The sequence below is a fragment of the Podarcis tiliguerta genome, assembly GCF_965153285.1.
Source record: "Podarcis tiliguerta genome assembly, chromosome: 8".
Lineage (NCBI taxonomy): Eukaryota > Metazoa > Chordata > Lepidosauria > Squamata > Lacertidae > Podarcis > Podarcis tiliguerta.
In genome coordinates, this window is record NC_139541.1 from 56,011,161 (window position 1) to 56,027,295 (window position 16,135).

The following is a 16,135-nucleotide window of genomic DNA, read 5'->3' on the forward strand; positions in this document are numbered from 1 at the left end:
AACCTGCTTCAGTTCTCACCGCAGTAATCTTTTATTAGCTCCACATGCCCTGCCTTTTCTAATTGCTCTCTTTCTTCCTAAAAACCATCTTAACGCCCCTGCCCCCATAAAATCCTGAATCACTTTAGTGGTCCTTTTCTCTAGCTCCTCGAGTTTCATTATGTTTGGGCAGGCAACTGTTGTGCTTGCTAATATTACTCCACAAAGTGCCACAAATGTTCAGATAAGGGAGAAAAACTCCCAAGCATTAAGAGAGTATATCTCAACAATTTCAAACTGCTTCAACTTCCATTGATCCAGTAATCCTCACAACTGCCTTGCAAGGCGGGCCAGAAGGACTTCATGCTGCAGACTGGGGCCCATGGAGGGTGGGGAGCGGAGGAAATAAGAGTGGCCTAAGGCCACCTACCAAGTTTGTAACAGAGGCAAGATTTGAACAGGGGACTTTTGCTTGGATAACAGGTCAGGACTCTCTGCCACTTCTCTAAACCAGCTCTGAGATTTAAACCAAGGACCTGCTGCTTTGCTCTTGCTACTGGACAAACCAGGCTGACAACAGCTGGGAGTATAAAAATAAGATATTTACCTCATTGTATCAGTTATCAAAGAAAAACAAAACAAGACAAAGACAAAAAGCAGTGTAAAAAAACGAACATACAAAGCTCAGGGCCGGCCTGACTGCTGCACACTGCCGTCCAAGCACTGCCCTCCTGCACCCTTGGGGTGGCAGCCTCCTTCTCAAGCAGGGAGGAGCAGCTGCCCGGGGCGGCAGAAGCATCTCCGGCTGCCCCCAACAAAGTGGCAGAGTTGGTTTGCCTGCTTGTGCAAGGCTTTCAGTTGAGCTTCTGATCAGTGTCTCTGGTGGCGGAGTACGAGTAAGCTTTGCCCAGCACCAGCCGGTCCCGCAGGAGCTTGAAGAAGGCATAGTAGTTGCTGAAGAGGATCAGGGCTAGTGAGATGGTCTGGTGCCACTTCTCTGACACGATCAGCGAGTAGAGTTGATAGAAGATGACGGCTCCTTCGAGGAGAATCAGGATGTTTAAGATCCGCAGGGGTTTGCTGAAAAAGAACTGGACGGCCCAAAGATGGGTGAGGCATCGGCAATTTTCTGGGAACTGCCCGGACTGGCCTTCCCCAACCTGGTGCCCTTCCAGACTCCCAAGTTCCCATAATCCTTTTGGACTCCAAGCTCCCATAATCTTGACCACTGGCTGTGCTGACTGGGCCTGATGGGAGCTGTAGTCCAAAAATCTGGAGGGCACCAAGTTGATGAAGGCTGGCCTAGACTTTTGTCTGCAAGGAGACTGGAACCTTGCTCTTTTGTTAAAACGATTAAATCTACTTAAGTGCATTCTAAAGTAAATGCAGGTGTGCCATTTGAATCTGGAGACTACCTTCCAACCTTTATTGCAGTGATTCTCAAACAGTTCATCAGGGGTGCAGCAATGGCGGACAAATGTCCTTGAACTCCAGCCACTACTGATCATTCCCTGCAACCTGCAGCCATAGAAGAGTGTTGGGTGTTTTCTAGGGTGCACCCTCTATCCACGGGAGACAAATTGTGCTGGTATTAACTTTTGAAGCCCTAAAGGGGGTGTGAACAGGTTGTCTTCACCTTATTCACTTGCCTGAGCATTAATACTGGCCTCAGAGGCCCTTCTGTCTCCCTTCTTTGGTGCCTGGGCAACTGACAGGGGCTACAGACACAGCCTTCCTTGGTTGAGGTTAAGACAAACTCCTTCTCTCTCTCTCCATCTTGAATTCTCCATGCTGAATTTTCTGTTCTTTTAATTAAACAGGCATCAGTTTAATTTCAGGGCATCAGTTCTTCTATGCTAGCTGTTGAACTGCTATGATTTCACCTGGGTATAGTAACATTTTATTCTTAATCTTCCATTCTTCCTTCCTACCTACCCACCTACCTACCGACTCCTCTTCAGACATTCTTCCTTCCGTGTTATGTGAGAAGGTTGGGGCAGGGGAAACAGGGGGAAATGTGCCAGTTCCTCCACCACCCCAGTATCTGTGCTCTTGCCATGAGGCAAGGTATAGCAAACTATACTCAAGAGAGGCTTCCTGGGTATTTCAAAACTGGAAAAACAAAAGGTTTTGAAAGCAAAGGGGGCCTCCATGTGCACTGGGGACCTGTTGATTCCCAGAGGGTGGCAGGAATGGCCATGAGAGCACAGCTTAGCACCCTCATCCCTGCAGCCCCCTTCACATGCTTACTTAGGCCAGAAAGAAATGCCTGAAGAGCCATGGTGGCTATGTTCTATGTTGGAGGTGGCATGACTCCGAATACCAGTTGCTGGGAATCACAGGCGAGGAAAAGTGCTGTTTTGCTGGTGGGTTTCTCACAGGCATCTGGTTGGCCTTGGGTCTGATCTAGCAGCAAGGTCCTTCATATGTTCTTAAAAGTACCGATCTGGCAACCAGGCAAATTTAAGCATTTGTGCCTGCTCCCTAAAGATCTGGCTGCAGAATGTGGCTCCTTTAGGTAGTCCGCCAGACAGACTGCATAAGAGTGCCAACACAGCATAGCGATTAGTGTGTCTATGCTCAAAACTCTTTGACCCAATCAGTCTCTCTGTCTCAGATTAGCCTACCTCACATAGGGGTTGCTGTGAGGATAAAAGGAAAAGGTTCTATCTTGAGCCTCGCACCACTGGGCTCCTTAGAAGGATGTCAGCTCATTCAGTCATGCATTCATCATTCTGTATTGGAAAAGAGCAAAAGCTTACATGAAACCGGAAGTGGGAGACATCTGAAGGCACAGCCACGTTGTAGTGGCCGACGGCTTTGTACACATTTTTGCTGTGTTTCACTAGCACCCCCTGGGGCCACATGCATTCCTCAGTCCACCTGAAAAATAAATAAAGTGGCACCTGAGATGAGAGGAGAGAGATGGGAAAACTTCATAGACTCAGTACCACTGTGTGTAATGGTGAATAGTCCCAAGGAAGCACTCAGAGAACTGCAGAGCAAGTCACTGATATTTTGGACTATAATTCCCACTAGTCAATAAACAAGGGCACCAGCTTAGAGAAGGCTGTTCTAATCCATCTACCCATACATGAAATTGCAGACATGAGCTACTCCTGATAGTACAATTTCAGGTGTGGGCGTGCACGTTGTGTGTGGAGAACATCTTCCTAGGGCTGCCAGCTATTAACTTTTATGCAAAAAGTGTTGAAATCTCTTATCATATCATCATCCTCCCTTTTAAAGCCTTTGAAGCCAGAATCCAACAAGGGCTATGCCTGCCATAAAAGCTCCCCATGCTAAGGAATGGCAGGCTTTGAGTACCAGAGCCGGGGGGTCAATGAACAGCGGAGATCTGCTGCCTTCATACACTGCTGGTTGGGCTCAAAGCAGTATCTGGTAGCTTGACAAAAACAGGAAAAAAGGACCCATATGCACAGCATTTGGGCCACATCAAATGTTGGCAACCCAATATTTTCACCCTACCTGCTTCTGCTATTGCTTTATGTGACCAGGTATGCCAGGGTGAAAAGCGAAGCACTCATTTTTACTGGTGTGTGTGTGTTTCTCACTTTTGATCTGATTTGGCTTCTGATACACACCTTAAAGAAGGCATGGATGGAAGAGCAAAGGGGTAGTTGTCCAAGGATACCCAATGGTGTCAACCGGTGCTTTTCAAGCGGTGTTCTTTAGAAACCGATTAAGGCTCAGTGAGAGCAGGAACTTACACAAGAGGCAGCTTGCTCATCACACCCTGTGTGTCCCAGGACACCCTCTCAGTTTACTCAGACCAATGTTGAGGTTGTACATAAGCTACCTGCATCCTGCCCCAGGATGCAGGTAGCTACCTACCAGCCCCAGAAATGTTCTTAGAAAGAGTATGGGAGCCATGATCAGAGATCTGCTTACTGATGCTGTAGCACATTGGAGCAGAGTGCTGGGTCAACCTTCTGCCAGCAGCCCAGGTGGGCTGCAGCCTTGTGGAGGAGGTCACAGTAGCGGGCAGGCAGCAAATGCTGCATGAGGATGACAGAGGTGCTTATGGAAACCAAGAGGAACAGCTCACACGACCATCGCTTGTCGTAATACTGGGTATTCTGTAGGAAAGCAAGGCGGGAGAGAGAGCATGCGCAGATGTTAGACAGGCATGGCATCTTTAGAGCTGGCCTTTCAGCTCCACAAAGCAAACCAATCCAATTTGCATCTACCAAGAGAACTGCTTTTCTGGGTGCAAGGCAGTGAGATTGTGAGAACTTTCTACAGCAGGGATGGCCAACTCCGGGGCCACTCTATTTCACGGGTGGTGGCAGAGGAGGCCAGAATGTACAAAATTTCAAAGAGTTGCTAGCTATTGACACAATTTGCTGCCTTTGCCTAAACAAAACACACTCATGCAAATCACCTGTGGCCCAACAGGAACAAAGACCACACATGTACAAAAACAAAAACCCCAAATTCTGAAAAGCTGCCAAGCCTGACTATTTGCTTTAAAGAGGGAAATTCAAAGGCAACAATATCCACTTTTGTTTCCTTCCAGGTTGCCACCCACAAAAGAAATATTTGCGTTAATTTATGTTTCAGTTTATGTGTTTATTTCTTACATTATCTGTTTTGTCAGTACTTCATTGTGTGTAGAAACCAGCTTGCTGTACAATGGTAAAATTTGCATTTATCGCTCGCCCACTTTTGGCCGACCCACCACTGGCATGAAACCTCTGAAAGGTTCCTCAGAAGGAAGTGCGGTCCCTGGGTCAAAAAAGTCCCCCCTCAATTAGATTTTGTGCTGCATAGGCAACTCACCCATTGTTCACATACCTTCACAAACCAGACAGGCACGAAGGCCACATAGTATGCGCTGAGCATGGAGCTCACCAGCACCTCCTTCATGCGCCAGTTGAAGTCCATCTTCAAGTACTCCACCTCGTTGCGGATCAGGTCCGGGGAGAGACAGCAGGCGTGGGTGGGCATGGCTTCCATGCCGTACAACTGCCGGGTGTGCTGCTTCCAGGTCTCCTTCAGAACAGATAGGTAGTCCTTGCCCCTTGAGCTGACCTCACCTGTGTCACGGGGGCCAATGTTGGCCACTTGGGAGAAGAGGCCAGTCTTGCGGAAGTCGCAGTTTAGCTGCAGGAAGGGGACGTACATGCCAAACCTGGGAAGAACAGAAAGAGAGGGGCTCTGAAATTTCTCACTGTTATTATTTATCTGCCCAAGGCAACCCAAAGCAACTTATAATCATATGAGAAGGGTTTGCTGGTACTTACGGATAGCACAAGAACAAGAGGTTGAGGAGTGAGTATGTCCTGAAGAGGTGGATTATAGATCGGCACAAACTCCAACCTGCCCCAGTAAGGACAGCAAAACGAGTGATCACCAGGAAAACAGAGCGCGGAAGAGAGACTTTGCCAGTGTGAGAAGCCTGGGAGGAGGAAGAGGAAGATAAGACGAGTCTAGCTTGCTGGATTAGGCCAAAGACCCATGTAGTCCAGCATTATGTTTCAACAGTGGCCAGATGCCTGTGAGAAGCCCACAAGCAGAACACAAGCTCAGCAGCACTCTCATGTTCCCCAGTTGTTGGAATTCCAAGGCATCGCACCTCCAATACATGAAGGCCATTGTCATGACTAGCAGCCACTGATAGCCTTATTCTCAATGAATTTGTCCAATTCTTTTTTAAAGTCTCCCAAAGTGGCAAACATCACCCCATCTTGTGGGCTAATAATAATAATAATAATTTTTTATTTATACCCCGCCCTCCCCGGCTAGAGCTGCGCTCAGGGCGGCTAACACCAATAAAATTATAATAAAACATAATATGGGAGGAAACCCAGTTTATTAAAATACGGGTTAAAATACAATTTAAAATGCAGCCTCATTTTAAGAGTAGCCCTTAAATCATATATTCCCTCTCTCTTTGGGGAAAAATCAGCAGTGCGTCAGAATTCCTAGTTCTAGGGTTGCAGACTCTAAGCATATTCACTAAGTCCCAATGAATTCAAAGGGACTTAGTTCTGAATAAACATGCTTGGTATTGCACTGTTATGTGCCTTAAGCCAAACATCCACTAAGGGCTGCTTTGCTCCATCTGTGGTCTCTCTGCACCCATTAAGACAGGTGAGGAAGGCCATGCTTTACAGGCTGGGGTGAAAGGACAAAGGGTCATGTTTTTTGGAACTCCCTCCCTACAGAAGCTCACCAGTGCTAATCCCTGCTTGCTTATGGGAAGCCAGTAATAGACATATCCACTGGAATGAATGGAGGCTGCCATAGAGCACAGCTGCTCTTTACATAATAAAGAAAAGCTGAAACAAGTACAGGCTTAAATACAGGAAGCGAGTAACCCCCCAGACAGGGTGGGGGGCTCCAGGCCTCTACCTCCTTCACCTCCTTCACGATAGCACCAATCAACCTCCTTGCCAGAACAATGGTTGTCACTGCCAGGACGTTGAAGTCGATGAGATGAAAATTCTGTAGAAAGAAGCAGAAACAGAAAAAGAGGACTTGATTGGTCCACAAGCTAATATGAAAATGAAAATGAAGAGGCTTCCATGGGCCACTGGGAAATATATGAGAAGTTATAGCAGAAAAAAAGAACCCACCAAAGATCCAACTTCATGAAGACTAAGGGAAGGTTCACTCACTCCAAGACTTACTGCTTTTTTGAGCTGAATCCCACCTGGTTTTTTTGCCTTAATTCTAACTCATATAGATGAATGTTCTATGACCACAGAATTGGAGAGGTTTGCCTCACCATACCCACAGCATTAGGATACTGCCTGCCACCACCTGCAGGCAAGGAACCTTTGTGGACCTGCCTAATCTGAAAGAGGTTGGGAGTGCAATCCTAGAATTCACAGAATAAACCTGACCTTCTTGGCTATTCCATGCAAAGTGTGCACCATTATGCTTCTGGGCACTGGCAAATGCCTGATTAGATCTCTGAAGCCAGCTTTGCTACTAGTCATAAATATGAAATGAAGCAGCTTTTTTCACTTTCTGATTATGTAATGCACATCTTTTGCAGCAAAACTTGTCCTGTTATAACATGTTCTGTCAATAGGTGTCACTGAAGCAGTGCAAGGTCTTCCTTTTTAAGAAAGCTTTTAGAGAATAATAAAAAAGCTTCAGTGTTATTTTGTGTATATGTCTATACTTTTCTTGACCTTATCAATGTGATTTTGTAATCTTGCAAGTGAGCAGCAAGATATCTAGATACTCACCAACGAGGTATGGGATGGAGGGTGTGACGGTGGGTACCACCACACTGTTTTGTAGATGTTGATGTAGTGGACAAAGAGGGCGATAAGGTGGCAGAAGAAGAGCTGGAGTTCAAACAAGATGCTCCTCTCAATGGGAAGCTCTGGGATCTTGCAGTGCTGGAGGGGAACCACTGTCTGGGTTGCCAGAGGAGGGCTGGAAAGGCCTGTTCCTGAGCCACTCCTACAGGGGAAGAGGGGCGGAAGGAAAAAAGACAGCTCAGAAAAACTTCCGAATGCATCCACCCACCTAAGAATTAGGCCTGAAATTGCTAACATGAATGTGCTACTTTTTTGTACTGCGTTCTCCCAATTTCCCCTCCTCTGTGTCATAAGCAGCCCCCCACTCCATGCCCCCTACTCTACCTGTCTCGCCCTCCCTTCAATGCCACTATGGTGCACTTTCCCAAGGCAAGAAAGGGTGATGTGCCTGCACTGCCAATGTCTTACAGCAAGAAGAAGAAGAAGAAGAAGAAGAAGAAGAAGAAGAAGAAGAAGTAGTTCTGTAAATCATTTGCAGCGCCTTTTTGAAACACATGGCAGCTCAAGACAAAAATAATTAAAAACAACAGAATCAGTCATGGCAGCATACTGTATCCCAGACTGTACTGTAATGCTTTCTGCAAAGGAATACTTCTAAAGGGAGCCTGAAACTTCCAGAAATTCGGCCACCAGATTGCTTGTGGGCCTAGGTGATGTCTGTAGTAGTTACACATTCAACACTGAATTTAGAGCATCAGTAGCCGCTAAAGACCTAAATGGTTTAGGGCAGGGATGGAGAACCTGTGATCTTCCTAAATTGCTGGACTGTAACTACCACCATCCCTGAGCACTGGCCACACACACAGAGGCTGGGGTTGATAGGAGTTGGAAGTCTAACAACATCTCAAGCACCACAGAAAGATGTCTCAGCCCTGGCTTAGATGCACAGCATTAGAAGGCTGCCCTACAGCTATATAAGCATGACCAGGCTCTTAAAAAGGCATCAGCCTCCTCACACTCTAGCCTCCCACTAAGGTCAGTCAGGCTGGTGGATGCCATGTAGACCTCCAGTTTCATATGGCAAAAATTCTCATATTGCACAGCAAAGGGATTTAGAGTAGGGCCTGACCTAAATGGGACACAGTGAAGGTGCTCTCTTTGGGAGCTGCAGTCTCTATGAAATCCCATGCATTTGCAGTGCTTTTTCAAAGCTGACAGTGTTTCATACTTGAAAAACCTTAACAGTCCTGCAAGTTAGGTCAGTACTGCTACCACCATACTGCAGGTGGAGGCAGTGGTTGATGGATACAGCTAGAGTGTTTGTGGCTGGGGTGAGATTTGAATCAGCATTTCCCTTTTAGAGAAAGGGTCATAGCTCGGTGCTAGAGCATCTGCTTTGTCGTACAGAAGGTCCCAGGGTTTGATCCCTGGCATCTCCAGGCAGCGCTGGGAGAGACCTGTCTGAAATTCTGGAGAGCTGCTGTCAGGCAGTGCAGACAGCACTGAGCTGGTTGGACCAATGCTCTTAATTGGTGTATGGCAGTTTCCTATCAACTTTTCTAAGCCACTGTATACAGGAAAAAAGAAGTAGCTAAACTTGATGAGCTGTACTGGGTCCACTTTGGGTGCTGGAGGAGCAAGAGAGAATTCAGATAGGACAGAATTCTGTATCAGACAGAATGATCCAACAGTCTCTGGGGGTTCATGCCCACCTGGTACGGGAGCGCACGCTGGTGACTGAAGAACTGGTGGAATGGCCAGCGCCCCCAGTGGCTCCAGTTTCGCAGAGAGGATTGCGGCAGTAGGACGTCCGGTTAGGGCCCCTTCTTCCCCCTGCCATAACCACCGATAGTCAAAGAGGGTTGAGCTCTCTCATCAAACGATTACTTTGGTTTGAAGAACTGGAAATGTTAGGTCTGGGTAGTCATAGCAATTCCTTAGGTATCTGCAAAACATTACACAGTTCTAAAATTTCCAGAGGAATTTGGTACACACACTGACACCAACCCTTAGTGTGTGAACCCTTAGGCTTCACAAAGATTCTCTTAGTAATCATTACAACAGCCCTGAAAGATGGATCAGTAACATTACTCATATATTGCGGATTCAGGGCTGAGAGTCAGAGGCACACCCAAAATTGCTTAGTGTCTTCATAATAGATGAAAGACTGGAACGAGGAGCTTGAGCTTTATGTTACACCAACACTCTTCACGTGTAATCGTTTCAAAAGCTAGTTCTAGTATAAGTAAGCCCTTTAATAGTATTAGGATGTCTTCACGTAAAATAGTGCATGCCATGGGGAACCAAACAGAGGCCAAACAGGTGCTCCACTGTAGTGTGTCCCCTTCTCACAGACGTGTCTGCCTGCCTTTCTATTAGAACACAAATATTTTTAGTGTGTACAATGCACTCCCTAGGAATGAGAAGCTGGTGTCTAGACATCAGAGCTGTGTCTAAAAATTCAATGTTGGCTCCTAAGAATACCACTTTCTCTTCCAAGCCCTAGTTATTAAGGAAGGGAAGGTTGAGCAAAAGCGGCAGTGGTGTAATGGAAGATGTTTTTTGATTCTGGGCTCAAATCCTCGCTCAACCATGAAACAAACAGTGATCTTGAACCAGATCCTATTGGGTAACCTATTTCACAGAATGGTTGTGAGAATACAATGGGAGAAAGGGTGGTGGGATGGTGGAGGAGGAAAAAGATGTATGCATGCTGCCTTGAGTTCCTTCAATGGGGGAATGAGATATAAAAGTGGCAATATATATGATCCATTTCCAAGTACCTTCCCATTTCCCATTTGTAAGAAAAATCACCAAAGCAGCTTAGAATTTTAAAATAATTAGTGCAGTATAAAAATGTCCATGGCAATAAACATTTACAACAATTACAGTAATTTTAATGCTCAGCAGCGATACAATGAAACAAAATGTCCATGAAAAAAGCTTTCTAGAAGCACAATAAGATGAAACATATTTTTTTTGCAGCTTGCCAAAAGGTAGGCACAGATGGAGCCAACCAAACCTCCTTTAAGAGAGCATTTGATACTCCTGTGTCATCGACGCACCTGCCATACTCTTAGTGACAGAAGGAGACCTCAGCAAAATACTCATCATTGTTTTCCGAGGGCACTCTACATGCCCACTTCCCCAAATCCACTTGGCATCTGGGCAGATTTCACCCCTACTACAAGCTAGCACCCAATGTTGTCATTCCCTTCTTTGGGAGAAAGTTACAGAAGAGCACTCAGGGACACACTGGGAGAGGGGCTAACTCTACTTTCTAGTATCCCCTAGCCATTAAGAACCACACCCTCTCCTACCCATGTAGCCCCACCCTGAACTCCACTTTTCGGTGACATCAAGAGTATGGAAATGCAGTAGGCACTGGTTTCTATTTATGGAAGGAATAAAAGGGGGAGGGTCACAGTTTTTGGTGGAAATGTGTTTTGCGAGCAGAAGTCCCAGTTTCAACCTCTGGCATCTCCAAAGAGAGCTGGGAACGGCCCCTGCCTGAAGTCCTAGAGAGCATCTGCTTGTCAGTGTACACCAGTGTTTCCCAACCAGGGGCCATAGAGCGCCCTGGGGGCCCCCAGGATTTCCAAGGGGGGCATAGGTGAAAATTGCATAAATTGGGGGCCACAGCATGAGGCTAGGAGGCCAATCACAGGTGGGTAAGAGGGAGACCCACCAGGGCCTAGAGCTCCTTTTTGCCATGTATGCTTTTTCTTGGAGCAGTTCTGGTTTGTTTCCAGCAGAAGAGGGCGATCGCTGAGGCTCCTGTTTTGACCAGTAGAGTCTGCGATCTAATATCCCCAGGTCAGGTAAGTGCGATGGTGGGGTGGCAATGGGTAGGGCTGGGAGAGCTGGAGCTGCTTGTTGATGCCGTCAGTGCTGTGCCCAGTGGCAGCCTGAGCCTGACTCTGCAAGGTGCAAGCCACCCCAGCGCCTAGCTGAGCGGGGTCGTCTGGTGCTGCTGACTTGCATCATGTAAATAACTGTCTACTGAGTTCAGTTGGCCTTACTCCCAGGTAAGGGTTTGGGGGGCTATACTGTTTTATCTAGGCAGCCAGGGCTCCTTCAGATGATAAGGTACTTTTGCACCAGGCCAGTGAGGACCACTTGCTTTTTAAAATTCTCCCATAATATACAGAACTCCCCGTGCACTTTTCCTACATTGCAGGGGGTTGCACTAGAAAGATGATCCTTGGGGTCCCTTCCAGCTCCATGATTCTATGTTTTTCTGCTTCAACAATATTTCATTATGTTCCTATCATTTTATTTACAGTGGTGCCTCGTAAGACAAAATTAATTCGTTCTGCGAGTTTTTTCGTTCTATGAGTTTCTTCGTCTTGCGAAGCACAGCTGTGTATTGACGGTTTCCCATAGGACTGCATTGGCGGCTTTAAAAAAAAGGCGCAAGACGTTCCGTCTTGCGAAGCAAGCCCATAGGGAAATCCATCTTGCGAAGCAACTCAGAAAACGGAAAACTCTTTCGTCTTGCGAGTTTTTCGTCTTCCGAGGCATTCGTCTTGCGAGGTACCACTGTAATTGTATTTTGTATAAATTATAAAAACTACAAACAAAACATGTTCTATTTATAAACAAAACATTTAAATAGCTACCTTTCTACCAGTAGGATGGGAGGGGGAGGGGATAGCTAGGGTTTTTGTTAGGGCGCAGGCTTTTGTTAGGTGGGGGCAGAACTTCAGATTTGCATTGATTTTTACTTATGGGGTGGGCAACTGCCCCCCTGCCCCCTCTTGGCTATGCGCATGAAGGAAGGAAACAAGGTCAGAACGGGGCTTATTGGGAAAAGGTTGGGAAACACCAGTGTACACCACTGGGCTTCAACTGGTGCTTAAGGACCCACTGGTGGCTTATGGCCTGGCCTAAGGCATACTTATTCTATTTATAGATGTATTTATATTCTATCTTTTATATGTTGAAACATCAGGGTGGTGTACAGCAATAAGACTTCATTAGAGCCATGGCAAAACAATCATTAAAATGACTGATGAGTCAAAAAAAGCTTCCAATAGCTGCATTAAGACTAAATAGTCTTAAAGAAACACCTAAAAATCAAAAGGAAGGATGCTTGCTGAATCTCTGCTGGAAGAGTGTTCTGCAGCATGGGACCAGCAATGCAAAATGCCTGGCTTCTAATGGAGGCCAATTGGGCCTCTGTAACATGGTGAATGGCAGCAGCAGCAACACTATCCCTGTACAAACTGGTAGCATAAAATGAAAAGGTTGAGAGCTATTGGTGTCAATATAACAGAGCTGGATGGACCAACAGAATCAAAGACGTAGAACTGGATGGTACCCCAAAGGTCATCTAGCTCCCTGCAATGCAGAAATCACAATGAAAGAATCCCTGGCAGATGGCTATTCAACCTGGAGAGTCCACCATCTTCTGAGGTTGCCCATTTAACAGTAGTTTGAGACTCAAAACTAGGTAGCTACAGTGTGTTCTTAACATTATACATCAGGTCTGTGCAACCAGCGATTCTCCAAGCCAAACACAGCCCACAAGCCATGTATTGTGGCCTGCCGGGAGATCACAGTCACTAGGAGTCCCCACATGCACCCCAGACAGGCATCAAACCCTCAAGGTTTTATCACACCCCTCATTTAACAGCTGGACACTGCTAAGGAGCTGGGTTTGGCTTGGTGGGCCAAAGCTTGTGTGCTGGCCTGTGGGTTAGTGCAGACAACACCGAGTTAGGCGGACCAGCTTCTGGCTCTGCCTAAGGAATCTTCGTGTGACAATAACAATAAACTAACAGCTGCTGCTGACAAGCAGGGATAGTTTGGCAGTTACTCTGAACAGCACCTGGCTCGTGCTGGCAACACGGGACAAAATGGCAAAGAGCAGCAGGTCCAAAATGATAAAGAATCAGAGGAGTATATAAAGAAAAAGTAAAATGTTGGAGAGGTGGGGGGGGGGAGCAATGGGAGCCCCTGCCATAAAGGGACAGAACTCCTGGTCCCTGTAAACACACAAGACCAAAACTTCGAGCGATCACTGTAAAGGAGAGAGAAAGCAGGGAAAATGCTTGAGTGTGTCTTTTTCCTTCTCCCTCCTCCTATTTTCCTTTTGTGCCAGGCCATTTAATTCTTCAAAGACCGAAGACAGAGACAGGTGACAGGTCTTATCTGGAACACTTGTAAGTCACAAGTGGGAACCGCCCCCCGTTTCCCCACCCAGCTAAACAGCGAGCGTAAAAAACTAAGAAACACAGATTCTGTGGGTGGGGCGGGGAAGTTCAGGCCATGTGGGGGGTGGGCACCCAGGGGGCGCGGATGGGCCCGGCGTCAAGGGGGCGAGAGGGGGCCGCGCGCGGCGGGAGGGGCCAGCGACGGCGGAGGGAAGCCTGCGGACATCCCCCTCCTTCTCCCCGCCCCCTTACCCATCTCCCGCAGGCGGAGCTCGGTCGGAACCGGGTGGTGGCGGCGGCGGCGGCAGCACCACCACAAGCAGCGAGGAAGAAGATGGCGGGCGGAGCCTCGCGTTCTCGGCTAGGGAAGACGACGGCATCCGACGAAGGACAAAAGGGGCGGTGGGGAAAAAAGCATTGGCGGAGGGGGCGGAGTCAGTCACGTGTCTCGTTGGGCGGGAAGAACGGCGGGGGCCTCAGGCCGCCTCTTCCTTGGGCGGCGGATAGCGGGCGGGTTGATGGAGGGAGGCGGCCCTTCAAGCGCGCGAAGAGCCGCTGTCAGTTCAGGGGATAGTTAAATGTCCGTCTCTAGGACCCGGCGCCAGCCACGTGGGACCTTCAGGCAGTTACTGGACTACAACTCCCATCATGCCTCATCGCTGGTGAACAACTTCTGATGAAGCCCGGAGATCTCTTCGCCCCTGCGAGGATCCTAACGGGCGACTGCTGGAATCCCTCAAGTACAGTACCAGCCACACGCATGCGCGCACCCCGCTTTCCCCCGCGGCTGTTGTGTACTCGCCACATGCTACGTGAGAGGAAAGGATGCGCATGTGGACCTCTAGCTGCCACCGGCCAACATGGACAAAAGCTTCTTAGGATGGGAGTTGAAGCCCAGTATCGAGAGCCACCGGTCCTGGCTTACTGCCACCGACTGCGGGATCTCCTCAGCCGAACCTACATTCCAGAGCTATTGTGGGGCTTAACTGCGAAGAGGGAGAATAACGGACACCACCTTGATCTCCTTTGTGGAATAATGATGCAACAGTCAACCTGGTCCCTACTGCCCACTAGTGGGTGTTTCAGGATTCCATGTGGGCGGTAGGGGGTTCTACGACACGTTACTGCAGCACTGGTGGGCGGTAAGGAAATTTTACCCTCAAGTAAGATGCATTAGTGGGTGGTACATATAAAAAGGTTGATTACCGCTGGTCTAAAGAGTACTTCACACTTGTATTTTTCTAAGGCCTTTAACAAACCCCACCCTAGTGCTGACAATTAAGATTGTGCACTCCACTGAATCAACTCTTCCCCTCATATCATATAAGGGGGGGGGGCGGTTTACAAAATAATGCCCCCCTTTTTTGCTGCCCAATCACGACATTGCAATACAGTGCTGTTGCATGACAATTTATGGAGGGGCCTTTGCTTGCTTACCACAACCACCAACTGCAGCATGACAATACGTAGATACACGAGAGGCCAGCATAGGACTGCTGGAGGGGGTCAGCTAGAGAGAGAAGGCAGTCATTTGATAAAGCATGCCTAAGAAACAGGTTTCTTTTGGCTGAGGGCCATTCTAGTAGACTTCATAGGCTCCACCACTCCAGAACTTGGAAGGGTAACTGCCTTAATGAGCTATGTTCTTCTAAAATGAGAACAGCCTGCAAGGCAATTAACACACACACCACTGAGCTCTTACACCTTTTTGTAGACGCGGTTGGCACTATGGTCTAAACCACCAAACCTCTTAGGCTTGTTGATCAGAAGGTCACCAGTTTGAATCCCCAAGACGAAGTGAGCTCCTGTTGCTCTGTCCCAGCTCCTGCCAACCTAGCAGTTCGAAAACACACCAGTAGAGAAACAGGTACCGCTGCAGTGGGCAGGTAAACGGTGTTTCCGTGTGCTCTGGCTTCTGTCATGGTGTTCTGTTGTACCAGCAGTTTATTCATGCTGGCCACATGACCCGGAAAGCTGTCTGTGGACAAATGCCAGCTACCTCGGCCAGAAGTGAGTTGAGTGCTGCAATCCCCCAGTTGCCTTTGACTAGATTTAACCATCCAGGGTCCTTCACTTTTCTTATACCTTTATTCAACTAAAGAGCTGTCAGTGCCATCAACAGGTTGGTCTGAGGGCCTTTTGTATTCAGCTCAAATTTTACCACTTGCATAATCTGTTACCTTACTTTGCACCCTTCCAATGTTTCACTTAACACATCTGATGAAGTAGGCATCTGTAGATAGGTCACAATGCAGCAGCAGACACAAAATGGTACCAAAGCAATGTTTCGACCCACAACACATATAACTTGTGTACAATGTCCACCAAAGGGCATACTCTTTCCTCAATTTCTAAACTGAGATGCTGAAGCTCCAGATCCTGTCACCATGCCTTCCACACCAAAGCACACTCCTGATTTAGATATATACACCAGGAAATGCATTCTGTGTGTAGTCAGAAGCACTGTATTGCATGCTGCAGAGCTGAGCACACCTATACCTTATGGTTGCTGACTAGAACAAAATAAATCCTGCTTTGCCTTCTCTCGTTACCCTTCACCTTCCAGATGTTTTGTACCGTAACACCAATAACCCCCGACTACTGGCAATGCTGGCTAAAACTAATTATAGAGTTGTAGTCCAGTAAATAAATAAGTAAATTAAAAAATCAATCAATCTGGAGGACTCCAGGCTGGAGAAGGCTGCTGTATGTTAACCCTCTCTTTGGAAGACTCCTCCCTTGACATATTGTTTTGGT

General features: G+C 47.4%; 1 protein-coding gene across 5 annotated transcripts; it reads right to left on the reverse strand.

Moving 5' to 3' along the window:
* Nucleotides 1-560: 560 nt before the first annotated feature.
* TMEM39B (transmembrane protein 39B) lies at nt 561-14,407 on the reverse strand. 5 transcript variants are annotated; one of them, XM_083453126.1, is made up of 9 exons: nt 13,631-14,407; nt 8,933-9,165; nt 7,203-7,422; nt 6,367-6,450; nt 5,247-5,401; nt 4,798-5,134; nt 3,892-4,079; nt 2,742-2,862; nt 561-1,070 (listed from the first exon to the last, which is right to left on the reverse strand). In XM_083453126.1, exons 2-9 carry the CDS (start codon nt 9,058-9,060, stop codon nt 834-836), a joined length of 1,470 nt encoding a protein of 489 aa, XP_083309252.1. In that variant the 5' UTR covers nt 9,061-9,165; nt 13,631-14,407; the 3' UTR covers nt 561-833. The 5 variants fall into 5 exon arrangements, with proteins under 5 accessions (XP_083309252.1, XP_083309249.1, XP_083309253.1 ...); XM_083453123.1 differs by having other exon boundaries at nt 6,358-6,450; XM_083453127.1 differs by having other exon boundaries at nt 8,933-9,053; nt 13,631-13,763.
* Nucleotides 14,408-16,135: the final 1,728 nt, after the last annotated feature.

Excerpts from the sequence above, each read along its gene's own strand:
- TMEM39B (XM_083453123.1), bottom strand. The coding sequence starts at position 9,060 with ATGGCAGGGGGAAGAAGGGGCCCTAACCGGACGTCCTACTGCCGCAAT. Across the intron at positions 6,451-7,202 it reads CTCCATCCCATACCTCGTTG|AATTTTCATCTCATCGACTT; the intron begins GTGAGTATCTAG and ends TTCTTTCTACAG. Across the intron at positions 2,863-3,891 it reads TCCAATGTGCTACAGCATCA|GTGGACTGAGGAATGCATGT; the intron begins GTAAGCAGATCT and ends TTTATTTTTCAG.